Source organism: Hippocampus bargibanti, linkage group LG19 (genome assembly GCF_051943395.1).
Source record: "Hippocampus bargibanti isolate YZ-2025 linkage group LG19, ASM5194339v1, whole genome shotgun sequence".
Taxonomy (NCBI): domain Eukaryota; kingdom Metazoa; phylum Chordata; class Actinopteri; order Syngnathiformes; family Syngnathidae; genus Hippocampus; species Hippocampus bargibanti.
The window spans coordinates 9,252,142-9,267,315 of record NC_142752.1 but is presented as its reverse complement, the minus strand read 5'-3'; the positions used below and the strand labels follow the sequence as shown (position 1 = coordinate 9,267,315).

General features: G+C 41.5%; 2 protein-coding genes across 10 annotated transcripts in view; one reads left to right on the top strand and one right to left on the bottom strand.

The window, feature by feature from the left end:
- The window catches only part of dlgap2b (DLG associated protein 2b), a 49,650-nt gene extending 35,667 nt beyond the window's left edge, over positions 1 to 13,983 (bottom strand). For 2 of the 6 annotated variants that reach the window (XM_089021663.1, XM_089021664.1), the window contains exons 1-2: positions 13,855 to 13,977; positions 13,541 to 13,595 (exon numbers count right to left, since the gene is read on the bottom strand). In XM_089021663.1, the coding sequence (XP_088877789.1) occupies positions 13,541 to 13,595; positions 13,855 to 13,872 (73 nt within the window). In that variant the 5' untranslated portion in view covers positions 13,873 to 13,977. Of the gene's footprint in view, positions 1 to 10,153; positions 10,710 to 13,540; positions 13,596 to 13,854 lie in introns of those variants that run through there. The other 4 variants (XM_089021669.1, XM_089021668.1, XM_089021665.1 and 1 more) reach the window with 4 other exon arrangements.
- Positions 1 to 15,174, top strand: part of LOC148883931 (uncharacterized) — a 62,449-nt gene that overhangs the window by 30,228 nt on the left and 17,047 nt on the right. Inside the window, exon 1 of one of the 4 annotated variants that reach the window (XM_089021671.1) lies at positions 10,204 to 10,269. The exons of the other annotated variants lie outside the window; for them this stretch is intronic. The gene's annotated coding sequence lies outside the window, so the exon portion shown is untranslated. Of the gene's footprint in view, positions 1 to 10,203; positions 10,270 to 15,174 lie in introns of those variants that run through there. 4 annotated transcript variants of the gene reach the window in all.

Sequence of the window (15,174 nt, the reverse complement as noted above, 5' to 3'; positions counted from 1 at the left end):
ATACGTTTTTTATGTTGTATTAATTAACCACGAGTGGGATGTTTTCTACATCTTGGTGTCAATGCTTTTGTTTATGAGCAAAGCCACATGAGAGAGTACCTATCTCCCCTTTTCCCCCCTAGTGTGAAAGGACAATTGTGCTCCTCGAGATCTCTGTTAGCACAGGATAGAGAGAGGCTGCTAATGAAAGTAAAAATGGGATGCTGTGATAATTACGCTTACAGCAACATCAGCTGCTCTTCTGAATCCATTATCATATAATTAAACCGGGTCAGTGACGACTTGCATCTTTTCCTCATGACAAGTAATGAAACGATCAGTATGGTGGCCATATGTTACTCAGGGGGGAGCAAGAGTGATCCTGCTTTGATTCGTCGGGCCATGGCTGCTAAGGAGAATAAAGCGAGGATACCAACGAGTCCGATCTGCTATTCACGCTACTATACTGGAGATATCAGTACAAAACTAAATATTGATTCAAATATGCTTGAGAACAACCGTGCTCTCTAGTATCTACTGTGCGTAGTCATCCAGCTAACAGAGCATTCAGCAGTAATTTTTTCCTCACAAGTTCCAACGATGTGCAAAATGGTAATGATAGCTAATGATTGGCTAATTAGATAGCTCTCTACTCCATTCATGGTCGGTAGTTTTATTGTTATATTGAGAGACTTCTGATTGCAGCAATTACATTGCCCGCTGTGTGTTCAACTGTCAGACGATAGATTTTGCAACCGAGTCAAAAAACCGTGATGGTAGTTGTTTATTTTATTGACAAAAAGGGAAAAAAACACTCAAAGTGTGCTCAAGTCTCTGAAAGTTCAACTACAGTATTAGGTTGAATTATTCCAATCCAAATATTACAATTTTATGAACTAGACCTGATGAGCGTAACGTGAAAAAGCTGAAAAGATGTTCCTGGAGTTTCCTGAGGAACACAACAGCGCATTTAAATGTTTAAACACCCACGGTCACCGCTCAAAGAACTTAGCTCTTACTGTGCCTTCTGTAAAAGATGTGAATGTAAGGGTATCCTTCATACACACACACGTACACATGGACACACACACACATAAAATATTGGTTCCCAAGCAACACAGGATATGTCAATGGGAGATGGAAAGGTTGCTATTTTTTCAAGAGGGTAATGAAACTAAGGCAGAAACTTTTAAGTCAGGGTAGTTAGGACGATGGAAAAAAAATCATTGGCACCGTCCTACCCACTCTCGCGAAAAAATAAATAATAACAATAATTATACAGTGATACCTCATCTTACGAACGCTTTAGCTCATGAACTTTTAGCCTTACAATCATTAAATTCGCAAGAATATAATCTTGGCATACAAACTAGTTTTCGGCGGATGAACCAAACCACACAGCGCCACGGCCAAACCAAACTGTCGAACAGCTGGTGGACTAGTTTTCCACACCCACTTTCATTCAGTGCAGATGTGGTTTGTTATCGAGTGGAGTACTTTTGCTATTATGGGACCGAAAAGACCCCACCACGCGCTAGTGTTAAGCCAAAGAGGACACAAAAAAAATTACGGTCGAGCAGAAGAAGGAGATCATCGAAAAACACAAACGAGGTGTGCGTTTATGTGACTTAGCGTCCCCGTACCAGTCTGCTAAGTCGATCATTGCTACATGTGGCTAAGGGTGTTTCTGTGTTGTCTAAGCAACAGTCTCAGGCAATAGAAGAGGTTGAAAAAACTTCTGTTGATTTGGATTAATGAAAAGGAGCGAGCAGGGGACCGTGTGAGTTAGGGTATTATCGCAGAGAAAGCACGGCAACTTCACTCGGATATCATCAAGAAGTTCGTCATCCATTGACAACTACCATCACAGAGGTAAATAAAACGACTTTATTACACAGTACAGTTTATTTCTTGAATTACAATACAATAGCACATTTATTATTCATAAAATAAGGTATATTTTGTGTAGTTTTAAAGGACAACCGACGTCACTTTTGTCTCCTGACATCAGAAAAACGTTTTATAGCATCTAAAATACCCAAAACATGCAGTATGATCTTTTTATTCAAATGCAAAACACCAATAAAAATGATTTAGTGTCCAAAATCTGCAAAAAATTGAGCTGTGAATTGGGCATTTTCAGAAAGTCCCGCCCCCAGTTCGTGACATCACGCCAAGACGTCTTGCATTGCTGGAGAATCAAAACAATGGCTTCAGATTCGGAGAATATGCTTTCTTGTTACACATCCAGTTATGAATATGATTCAAATAGTTCTGAAGAAGAAAGCATACATGTTTGCAATCGATTAAAGAATTTATTCCGTGCCATTTTGAGGCAACATTGGGGGGAAATGGATCACCAAAAAAGAGGCAGAAAATGGCGACCGAGCTCCTGTGAGGAATTAATCAGCCCTTTTCCACAGGTTGATAAATTCTTTATATGGCGCTTGGTCGCCCTCTTCTGGCTCTTTTTGGTGCAACATGACATTTTCTGACCAAACAAGCACAGCAAAATGCATTGACGTGATGGAAGGACTGCTACAATGTTTACTTTTTTTTTCGGTCAGAGGCGTTCCTTCAGTCACGTCAGCATTGATAAAATGCTAACAAATATGACACAACTGTCGACGTTGGTATCGCTTGTAGCAATTTGTGTGACTCTGCTAATAACCGTGCCAAAATATATCTGGGGTGTCCCCGCTTTTGCAGTCTCGAATTCCCCTTCGGGCATGTGAGCTTGAGATACATCCAAAACACACGCAGATGACAAACACGCCTCGTCCGTACGCTCACGTTTCCGTGCATGCAGACCATTACCAATAGGTCGGTCCTCTTTTTGAGGTGACATTCAGCTCTCCCATGACATCATTTGCATATTTTAGCAGGCAAGCTGAAACAATCCATACCCTTCTGTCATTGTTAATTCCCTTTGCCTTTGTCGGCTTTTAAACAGGTCGAGCACGACTAACTGGCCGCCGTTGCGGCCTAGCTATGAGCCAAGGAAACTGACAAAGCACTTTTTTATTATTTCTTATATTAAGCGCTGTGATTTATTACCCGTTCAGCGGCCGTTTGCCGTGTTATTGTCGTTGGCTATCAGCCGTCATTTCTTCAATCCTAATTTCTCTTTCAATATCAACTTCTTGCACAAACTATTAAGCCTTTAACTGTGCACTTGTCAAAAAGCTAAGATCCCACTCCAAGAGGAAATTATTTGAATTGCCCTTTTCGAGCTACAAAATAAAGCACCATAACGTGACCTCGGCACTCAATCTAAAGCACCATCACTGACTCATTAGCGGTTGTAGCTTCAAAACTAAGAGACAGCTGGCCGCAAGTGTCCGTATCATCCAGACAGGCCTGGTCGGCTTGGCGACCTCCCAAGGTCACAGTGAGTCTGCACTCACTGAGAACTGGCATCACAGCAGAACATGGCGATAAACAAAAGAGGGATTATCGCTACATACATACATACATACATACATACATACATACATACATACATACATACATACATACATACATACAGTACGTGATCGTTGTGGAAAAATGGACATTGACTAAAGGTTATTGTCACACACAAAGAAAGATCAGTACTGTTGGAGAGTGCGGCTGGATGGATGCATGGCTTGAGAAGCCCGCGATGAGAAGAAAGGAGCGTATGGGGAACTGTAGCGGGTTGGAATTGAAGCGAATTTACGTGGGACAAATGTGAGACAGTCTCTGTTCGTCAGTGGATACTGGAGCTTTGTGTTTAATTCTAACATTTAGCTTGTAGCAGACGTGCACATTTCCCCATGATGTACCTGATCCACTGGTGAAAAGGACACTGTTATCCTCTCCTTTTTCACTGAGAACTACTTCATACAACAAAGAGGATGCAGAAAGATTGAAGACTGCCTGTGTCTTTTGTTTTGTGTCACATTATTTGTAATTTAGTTTTTGTTGTTTTGACTTCAAGATGGCGCTGCAAGTTTGGCTGCCTTTACAGGAGCACTTGTATTTTGTTTTTCAACTTCTTCCTTCCTTTTCCTTTCCTCTTCCTTGCATCACTTTTCTACTGTGAAATGTCAATTTCTCCACTGTGAGACTATTAAATACAAATCTAATCCAATCCACAATCACAAGATGATAGATTTGACTATGTATGAACATAACAACATATTTATGTTTAATATGCACAAGGACATGGTGTCACGCAAAGCTTTTATGAGTCAGTCCAAGTAAATAAATAAATGCATAAATAAACAAATAAATAATCATTGGGCAGCATAGGTTTCTTCCAACATTCTTTGTCACCGTGTTGAAGGAGACAATATGACCTGGCTGGAGTGTTTTCTCTGCTGTCTGACAGTATCCAGGCAACAGCCAATCGCCACGGTTATTACATCATCTGCCAGACCAGGCCTCCCATTTTTTTTAATTCATCTCCAAACCACCTTTAGATAGTTGATCCTGATGAACAGAAGTGGAAAATGACAGTCCACACTGACGAATGGCATGTTATAGGTCCGAGTGGGGAAAATTACATTTACACTGCCCTTGCTTGCTTTGCATGTCATGCCGATGATCTGATTGTTTGGACTTGTGTGTCAGCATCATAGTTTCAAGCATGTTGGGAGCACACCGTCCTCACCATTTTTCATCTTATGCTTCACAATGTTCCAAATAGCACCGATTAGGGGAAATTTCCGTCAGTTTCACTAATTGCGTGCCTGGACTTTTTGACTGTGTTCATTATGAATTAATTGGTAGCTTGAGAACAACATTGTCAAATTAGCACATTATTTAGTTATTATGGTAGACATGTTGTCAAAGTGTTGCTCACATATTTAGCACACATTACCATTCATTTGGAGTCATTTGGGGCCACCTAATGAATGTAAGTGAAATGTTGATTGGACACCACTCACACATTTTGTCAGGAAAAAAAGTACATTTTTATCTCACATTTTATGGCCAGCAAACCTTGGTTGGTGGTACCATTGCTGCTGTGAATGATTTTGTACAGGGGAAAATTGGATGAACGGATTAAAACTCACATTAGGATTTCTTCGGAGGTTGGCAAGTTTCTCATTGACATAAACTCCGATATCACATATTTCATATTATCGTATATCCCCATACTCATTGCACCTGTTTCAATGTAAAAAATAATAATAATTGTAATCGTGAATTAATGGAATTTGAACTGCGATTTAGCACATTAGCATTAGTGATCCGAATTCCCCGTGTGGACATATACCACCTGGCAGGGGCTGCTGCCCAGTGTGAGTCAGCGCACTTTGACTATTAACACACAGCGAGTAGCATGGCACCAAAGAGGAGCCAAAGCCATCTGGTAATGTCAACATGTATAACCCCATGTGCATTGTACTTTTGCAGACCAAAAAAAAAAAACAAGGGAGTACCTCATGCTTGGCCTCTGTGGGAACACGCTCGTCCCATATGTGACGGATTACTTCCTCGTGTAAGATATTACTAGTTTATACTTGGTCTTAAATATACATTTTGCACATTTGGGTCTATTGGGGATACAGTTGCAGATGAATTGTAGGTTGCCTAATTTTACAAAGCAAAAATAACCCCATAGTGCAAAATCTCAATTTATTCTGGCTCTGAAATGAGAGACAAACCTATGCCAAAGTATACACATTTGTGACCTGAATACTTAAACACCACCCTGGCATTCGTTAAAAAAATATATACAGGATAATAAAAAAATTAAAGGCATTAGAAGGCAGCCCAAATGACTGCCATCATTTTTCATCTGCAAAAGAGCACTAGAGCAGAAGAGTGGGTGGATTTATTTATTTTTTTGACAATTTGCGAATTAATCCACAGTAATTGCCTCACGTGCACAGAATGCTAAAACCAAGTACAAGTTCTGCATAGCCATGTCCAACGTATAAAATATTTTGAATCCTCCTCACCATGCTCCAAACTCAAAATGGTTTCATTTCTCCTTTGCTTAAGACATCCATGACATCTAAATTGAAATTGTAATTTCTAAAACGCAAAAAAAGTTGCCCACGTTGCCCAGAAGTTATCTATTCAGGATAAAAATGCTTTTGTTGCAAGTGTAGCACCTGTGAGGTACTTGTTGTCACAATATTTTGATAATCCTGATGATAATGCCATTGAGCAGAAGAGCAAGGTAATTGGGTCTTCCTGGATGGCGCCATTAATGCCACCATGACTCAAACGACGCAGTTTAGTGGCAATTGTTTGTGAATCTCTCTCACACTCGCACTGTCTGTGCTTATGATAGAGAAGAGACAGAATAAAAGTTATCTTTAAAAGCTACATGCTGTTGTATGTTGGCCGAAACAAGGCCCACAAAGGAAGCACGGAAAATCTGGGGTCAATCTGAGGTAAATCCACATCCTGTCAAACTGTCATCCTCAGGTAGGAGATCTGGCCTTGGGCAGAATTTAGGACTTGGTAATGTCCTTCACAGGAAGAGCTCATGAGCCATGTTACAAATCTATCAGTTCGTGGAAAGACTAACCCATTAAAATGTCTACATTCTGTTGGTTTATAGATGCTGGTGCTTGGGACATCCAGGGGTGTGGTATTCAAATCAAGAAGAGTATGCGTTACTAATGTATCACTTAAATTTGCATATACTCTCAATAAATAGCTTGGCAGAGGAATGGAGAGGTTGGGCGTCGGTCACGAATGGCTGCATCCCCTGCTGGCCGTAAAAGAAAATCTTCCAGTGTTCGAGTTTTTGTTCAGTGTCCTCATACGGGGTCTTCGAACGCAAGAGAAATCCAGGTACAGTGTCTATAAATCAGAAAATGTCTTACTGGTCCTTTCAACTATCCACATTTGGAAGCTTAGCAACCATTTTCAACGTCAATTTTATCAGAGGTCTTGTTGCTATTCTTTGAATCCACTCCTGAGCTCCTTCACCTCGCCTCTGACTCACAAAGGTCTCTCGCTAACATGCGCGTACAGTACACATGGCGCATTAACTTTTACGGTATGTCAAGATCACGCCGATTCCCTGGTCATACAGCCTTCACAACACACGCTCACGTGGCAAACAACAAAAACGCATGCATGTGAACATACGCAGTGCACAGTTATCATCTCCCACACAAACACACACTGGCCCAGATCCTTCTTATGAAGCAGCAGTGTTTGGTGGAATGTACAGCAGAAGCTGGGTGGTGGTGGTGATGGGGGGGTTCCTACAGCTCTATGAGCATCTCCATGGAAACAGGATGGAGAGCAACATTTCTCGCTCAGCATACTGTCAGCGACTCAAGATGAATCCAATCCTCATTAGGGAAGCCAAAGCATAGCACCACACACTAGGGGGATTGTATTCTTAATCGCAACAGCTTTAGAAATATTTTTATTTTTCAACCTCCAACATGCCTCGATGCACATCAACACCTCGGTAAAGGGGTTTCCTCCCGCTCCCTAAAAATAGAACGCTTTCATTTTATGTTATGTGCAACAGATCCGGACGCTACAAGTCACCGAGTAGACCGCTGTCGTGTGTTGCAACCAGAGGTGCCATGTTATTTTCTTATTTCGTGTATGTACTGGGGTGAAAGAAGCACACATAGCGCATTCATTTAGCACGTGTTCTCAGCATACGGCCAAACGTATCGATCGTGAGCTGTGCTTCAACTATGAAGCGGACCTTCTCTGAACACTCTCAAACTCGCCCTTCCGCTTGCACTTGTACGCTCCCACGCAGCCTTGCTGACTACCTAACATGGTAATGTTCCGAAGAGCACTAGCGAAAAAAGTTGAATTTGGGTTATGTTCATACACTTTTTCTCAGTGCGATGTTCACACTTTTGGCGGATGGATCATGTGCGTAGGAAATGCTACATTGCGGTGAACTGTGATCAACCGTAACCAGTGGTTGGTCAAGTTTATTGCATCTCAAAACGTCTGTGAAGCTCTCAGTGGTACAGGAGTGGTCCAGCGGCGAAAAGGTTTCCCCCTCTGTACTGCTTTGAAGCCATCATCCGAAGAGCTTCGGCAGCTAACTAAAATTGTGCTGGCCCTATATGTATACCTCTGCTCTGATATGCCCCTGCTCTAAGGTTAGGGGAGCAGCAGACTACTCCCTGAAACTAATCAGATTACTTCTTTTGTTCTGTCTGATTACTGTTAATGTACTATGTCTGGCTATGATTGCCCCCTACCACCTCATTAGGGATATATACAGGATCATTACCAGCAAAACTTTAGTTCGCTGAAAAAAGCTCTTCGGATGAGGAGCAAAACGTCCGACACCTTGAAAGAAGTACAGATGATGGCTGAAGAAACCTTTTCATTGATTGTATGTCAAACAAACACTGTGGAATATATTCATTACCATCAAACTCGGGAGTGCCCAATTTCATGATCGCCAGAGCCAAAATTGTCGACAATCAAATCTATTGATCTTTCACAGGAAGTAGTGTCTGATGTCATTACCTCAAGCTGAAAGGATCAATGGCCCCAGAAAATGAAGTCCCCACAGCTTCGTCGAGCCAAACTTTGTCTTGTTTTATTTTGTACTCCCACATAAAGTCAAAAAAAGTTTCCAGCACCCACACCGGGTGATCTCTCACGGTCCACAAATGTGGTTAGGAATCACTACCCGGGTGAAAGCCTTTTCCACACACTTGCTATATGCCAGAAAGTACCCCCCCCCCCCCCCCCCGGTTCAGTGTAAAGGTTGGACAATCTGGATGGATGGGTGTATGCTTGAATAGCCCGCGATGAGAAGAAAGGAACATCAACGAGCACCGATGTGGATTATGGAATGTCACGGCTTGGAAAGAAGCGGATTTACATGGGACAGGAGATGTAAAATAATTTCTTTTCATCAATGGATGCTACAGCTTCGTTTTTGCTTTCAACATTTGGCTTGTAGCAGACGTGCATGTTTAACCATGAGTCCCTGATCCACTGGTGAAAAGGCCCCTTTGATCATCTCCTCTTTCATCTAAAACTGCTTCATAAAACAAAGAGGGTGTAGAAATTGCTTGAATGACTGTCTATGTCGTTTGTGGTGTCACATTATTTATTTTGTTGTTTGACTTTAAGATGGAGTCGCGAGAGTTGCTGCCTTTACAGCAGCACCTGTATTTTGTCTTTCTACTTCTTCATTTCCTTTACCCTTCCGTTCATCACTGTGCTGTTGTGAAATGTCAATGTATCCACTGCGAGACCAATAAAGGCTAATCCAATCCAATCCAAAAAGTACTTTGTAATAATAGCACATCCCCTTGAGACTTTCTCATGAGCCGATGGCTATGGGACCACCAATCTTATGCTGATGTAAGAAGAAAAGAAAGTATGATGTTACATGGATTACAACCGACATACATTTGTAGTCAAAAATGTATGATGGCTTCCTGAGTAGTTCAGCTTCACTTTTTGTTTTTGCGGGCAGTTTATGCATAATTATAGCACAAGTGTTTTAGCTAAGACACCCACTCACAGCAATCCAAAACCCCTGAAGCCCTCTTTCGCACAGCAGGGGGCTTGATTTTTGATCTTTTCACTGCAGCATCCCAGTTGAACGGCCATTACTAATTCAAATAAAACTGGGTGAAACTCCACGAGGTCACCTCAGGCTTTGATCTGCGACAGGCAAGTCCAAGCTTAACCGAAATCTCACAGACGAATGGGCGTATTTTCCTCAAAGTGGCCATGTGCATCGCCCTCCTTCTCGTAAAGTCCTCTCGTCAATGCAAATCAAGTCACAATTCATTGAGATTGCGGGTTATTTGCCTCCCCGGCAGGCCAAACCAAGTCCATAAGAAATTATTACATCACCATTGAATATCATTCAATGAGAAGAGGCTCTTTCGGAGCAAAATCGTCTTGGCGATATGGTGGCAGTGGGAATGACGGTCAGCTGTTTAGCCAGACAGTCGGGCTTAAACCCCCCCCTTGTTGCCCATGGAGAAACCTGCGTGAGGGACAATCCCCCACCCTGTTGGATTCTGTCACACACAGACACTGCATATGGACACACTTGTGAATGAATAGAGGAGCCTCTTCACCCGAACCAAAGGCGATAGAGTACCTCACTTTGTGGACATACGCAACTTGTCATCTACCTGTTCAATACACACACTTGAGGTTGCAACAGTTGCACAGAATAGAGGGAAAAAAAACGGAAAAGCTAAGGATCAGCGATTTGACTTACCGTGCAGAGAGCCTCTGTTGCGGAAGCATCGGTGCACATATGATGTGTGTCATCACACGATGACTTGGAAGCGGCAGCCAGCCGAGAAGATGTTTCACATCGGAGAACAGTGATGGGTAAGCGGGATTTCTCCTCCGCTTTTCTGCTCCGTTTTTGCAAAGCCCTCAGAGGGATGGAGCATTGGTGGAGGAGGAAAAAGAGGAGGAGGAGGTGGAGAGGAAAGGAAAGGAAAGCGCTGTGCCGGCCGGGATGGGCTGTTGTGGTTCACCTGGAGCACCGTTTGGGCTCCGCATTTACTCCTCCACTGCAGCAGTGCGAGCTTGTTTCACGGGCTCCAGCACATCACCGCAAAACAAGGATGCGGATTTTCCATCGTGCTGGATTGGGGATTCTGCAGCTCTTGTTGCGCCATGCGCTTCAAGTCCCATCAGCATGCGTGCTGACGTCCCTCCTCGCAGTGCCCCCTCAAGTCTTAACGCTTTTCCCTCGCTTGTCTGCCGTCTCGGTGTTGAGGCGGTGGTGGTTTGTTAGCGCTTGTGATGAGTCACGGGCGATGTTCTCGCTTGTGTGTCCCTGTAATGATTTGTGGGTGTTATAAAACGTCAGGCTCCATAAAGCCTCCGCCAATATCTCGTGGCATCACTGAGATGACGTAAGAGCAAACAAAATGAAATGGAAGTGTTTCTGGGTCTAACTGGGGGGCACCTGTTGACATTTTTTTTAATTAGAAAGGAAACCACCCATTCACTTTCTATATCACATATCTTGTTCAGGGTCATTGTGAGTGGGAGCCTATCCATGCTGTTGTTGACCGAAAGACAAACTACACCCTTGAATGGTAGCTGGTATTTATAGGGCAAACGTGTATCTCACAGGTGTCAAAGTCAAGGCCTGGGGGCCAAATCTGGCCCGTTACATAGTTTTATTCGGCCCGCGAAAGCCAATCAAAGTTGTGAAATTCCATGATGCTTGCTAAAGTACGAACCAAAATTTCAAGTCGTCCCATGTAAACCATAATAACAGCCATTTTTTACTTCAAATTTGAAAACTACTTATTCATTAATCTGTTGTACGCTTTATATGTAATATGCGAAGGGGATGAAACATTCTAATGGCTTCCCCAAATTCATAACGGTCTGGAGAGGAAACCGTGACTACAATGTGGCCCGCGACAAAAAAAATGAGTTTGACACCCCTGGTGTATCTCATATTCCCACTCACACTGTTACAAAGTGACAACAGAAGCCCACTCTGCTTGCACTGAAGTCAGGCGAGTAAAGTACCAGACATTGATGTTTGTCGCTCCAAAAACAATATCATCGTTTGACACTCTAGAAAGATGGAAAATGTTGCCAACCATTATTTTTATTTACTTATTTATGTATGTATGTATTTATTTATTTATTTCAAATATTGATTCCATTTATGCCAAATTCTCATTTCTCTGTCGGCCTTGTGTTGTCCTTGTTTCTTCGATCTGCTGTCGTTTACATGACCCATCCTCCTCCGTTCCCCACCGCCCACCCCCCTATCAAAACAACTGCACTCGCATTTCTCTTGAGTGCCACCTGCACTCAATCAGAATCCCAATGAGCTGCGCTCAGGGTCTAAAATCAATCCAAAAAGATATTTGTTCCATTTTAACATTGCCTTTTGACCCCCAAAAGCTCTGTTACGCTGCAGGGCATATAAAGAGGCTGATGAAGTAAGGGGGGGGGGGTGGAATTTATTGTTAAAGTTTGGAAAATGACTGGGCATATTGAGGGCATAAGAATGACTAGATGATGGTGCTGGGCAGAGCATGCATGTGTGTTTAAGCGTAGCCATCCTCTTATAAAGTTGTTTGAAAAACTCGTACAACTTGGCACACAACCATCTGCATATGTTGAAAAGGTGTCACTCATTGAGCAGATAAACGCAAATGTGGAAGAACAGCATTTTCTGCTATCTGCACGCATGCGCACGCACACACAAACACTCCCATCTCTGCACTTGTTTTTGCACATATGTACCAATTCAATCATTCAATTCCATGGAATGACACTTAACCGTTGACAGAGATTGAGTAGTTGTTACAGAGTCCAGCTCATGACCATGGATCATACTTGCACAGCAATCAGTGGAGCACAAACTGCTGCTTGCTTCATGCAACAAAGAGGTTGCAGAAAGTGCATAAGATTGAATGACTGTGTCTTTTGTGTTGTGTCCCACAATTTATGCATTTATGTATTTATTTTTGTTGTTGTTTTGACTTCAAGATGGCGCCGCATGAGTTGCTGGTTGTACAGCAGCTCCTGTATTTTGTTTTTCTACTTCTTCCCTTCCTTTCCTCTTCCTTTCATCACTTTACTGCTGTGAAATGTAAATTTCTCTACTGAGAGACTAATAATGGCTATTCCAATCCAATCCCAATTTGTATCAGTTCCAAATAGAACTCTGTCATTACGATACTTAATATGATAGCTCGTATAGGCAGCTATGCTATTATGAGAGAAAACACTTCCACCTAGTGGCGTTTCCTACGTGGTTGTGGTTGACTGTGGGGACTGCATAGAATGTATACATCTACATTCTATGCAGTAATCCGAATACCTGTTCAGTATTTTTGGCACGTGTCTCATGACAGGGAAGTCACTAAAATCATAATAATAATCATCCTCATCATAATAATTATAATAATAATAATAAAGTATCATTGCAATTTATTATTATGATTCTATAATAAAATATTATTATTCTTTAGTAATAATAATAATAAATTTGTATTATTATGGAATAATAAAGTATTATTATCATTATTGTAAATTATTATTATGCCATAATAAATTATTATTATAGAATCATAATAATAATAATACACTATTATTATTATTATTATTATTATTGCTTATTATTATTATTATAGAATAATCAAAACGATTATTATTATTGTGACTTGCTTGTCATAAGAGATTTGCCAAAAATATTCTGATTAATAATTTATAATAATAATTAGTATTAGTAGTATTAGTATTATTTTATTGTTATTGTTATTAGTGTTATTACTAAATAATATAATAATAATCACTGTTTTGTGGTATTTTTTTTGGGTAGTCTCAGTGGACCACAACAGCCAAACACCCTTATAGGTTGTAATGAGGTCAGCGTCATAGATTCTTCATGGCCTGTTAGGGTCAGGCTGGGTTTAAAAATGTCCCATAATATCCACAAAGATGGTCAAAAATGCAATATGCACAAAATCCCAAATACATACATCATATATGCAGCATTTGTCCAAGACTGTTTTATAAAAAAATAAAAACAAACAGCATATTGGCACCGTACATAATGAATTTGTAAACAAATGTATCAAGACTGCAATGCTGGAAGAAACACTGCCTTACCTACCCTTATCTTTGTCCGAGTAAAGGCAGCACTGAGTCTTTCGTAACCATGGTAACACCTGTGACACAAAGATGCAGGTACACGAGTTCAATACTGCTGAGTCACTCCTTTGTATATTGAAAGTGAAGATGCAGAACTAGTCTACTTCATGTGATTGAACTGGTTCCCGTTCATTTACACACCCAGAAACGTAAACGCACACCTCACAGTGACATATCCAGATTCTACACAACTTTATACCCCTCCCACCTTCCCTGGTGTACATGCCCCCATGATCTAATGGCCGGAACAACAACAAATGCATGCTTAGGTGTTACCTTCTTCAGGGCTGACATGTTCCATTCGCGGCGGCGAAGGTCACTTCCTCACAAGGCTTTTCCACTGGTGGCGATCATGTCTCCAACACGCCCCCCTGGCTGTGTTTGTGATGAGCTTAGTTATCCCCGTGGGAACATGCCTGTGATTTCCCACCGTGGTGTCCACACGGAGGAGCCGAGGGGTCTTGTGGCATCAGCGTGCATGGACGTGTGCAACGCTCGCCCAGATGTAGTGTCTCGTCCGCATCTGACGCCATTTTTCCCCACAACCCTCCCCCTGCCCCAACCACACTTGTGAGGATGTTGTGATGCGGTCACAACTTCTTTGCTACTTCTATTAATAGAGACATTTTTTAACTCATTCGCTGCCCGATGATGTGCAAAAATGCGGCCACTCCAGTCCCAGGGTTTTTGTTACTTTCACTAAAATTCCAGGACCCACAAGATATTGAGCTTTACGACTACATAAACATTCAATGTAGCGTAAGAAACCTTCGACTCTCTTCTTTCATCAGAACAAAATACTTAATTCCTAAATTATATGGGTCTGGACTTATATGAGCTTCAAATGAGGGTGGCTGTCCCAAATACAATACAATACATACATATTGGTTTATATAGCGCTTTAACAAGAGCTGAAGCTGGAACAAAGTGCTAATATGAAAAAAAAAGAGAAATTCTGCCCCCTTGTGGAATGGAAAAAAACATGTCCAGATGTCTGGCAATAGCTTTATCAGCACCCACCAAAAAATAAAATAAAATAAAATACAACACCCGAACCAATTCGGGAGTGGCGCTCTATGTCCAATTTTCAATTCCCAAATAAATTTGAAAATGGCAGTAAATGGCAGTTAAAATCTCTCTGAATATGAAAGTCATTTTGATGTGAAATATGAGCCACATTCACCCAATTTGGATAGAACTGTATTTGAAATATTTTTAATGTGCACTAACACAATCCCAAAATTTAACACAAATTTGTCAGACTGCTATTTTGGCCATTGACACGTGTTTTCAACTCCAACCTCCATTATTGCAATGTTTGCCATTCAAGAACTATTATTTATATACTTATATAAATTAGCATGTATACAATAGGCATTTTAACGCTGATGAATCTATGGACCTCATCACAGATATTAAAAAAAGTCTGTATACTGGTATTTGTAGATTATTTTTTCAAAGAATAAAGCAGGCAGTGAGTGGTTCAAGTGAGTACAGAGCTGGAGCTACAATGATTATTATTCGGTATCGCCTGCCTGAGGGGAGTCGATGGAAAAGGTGGTGGGCGGGATTCGGAGGGTCCAATAGGATTTTCTG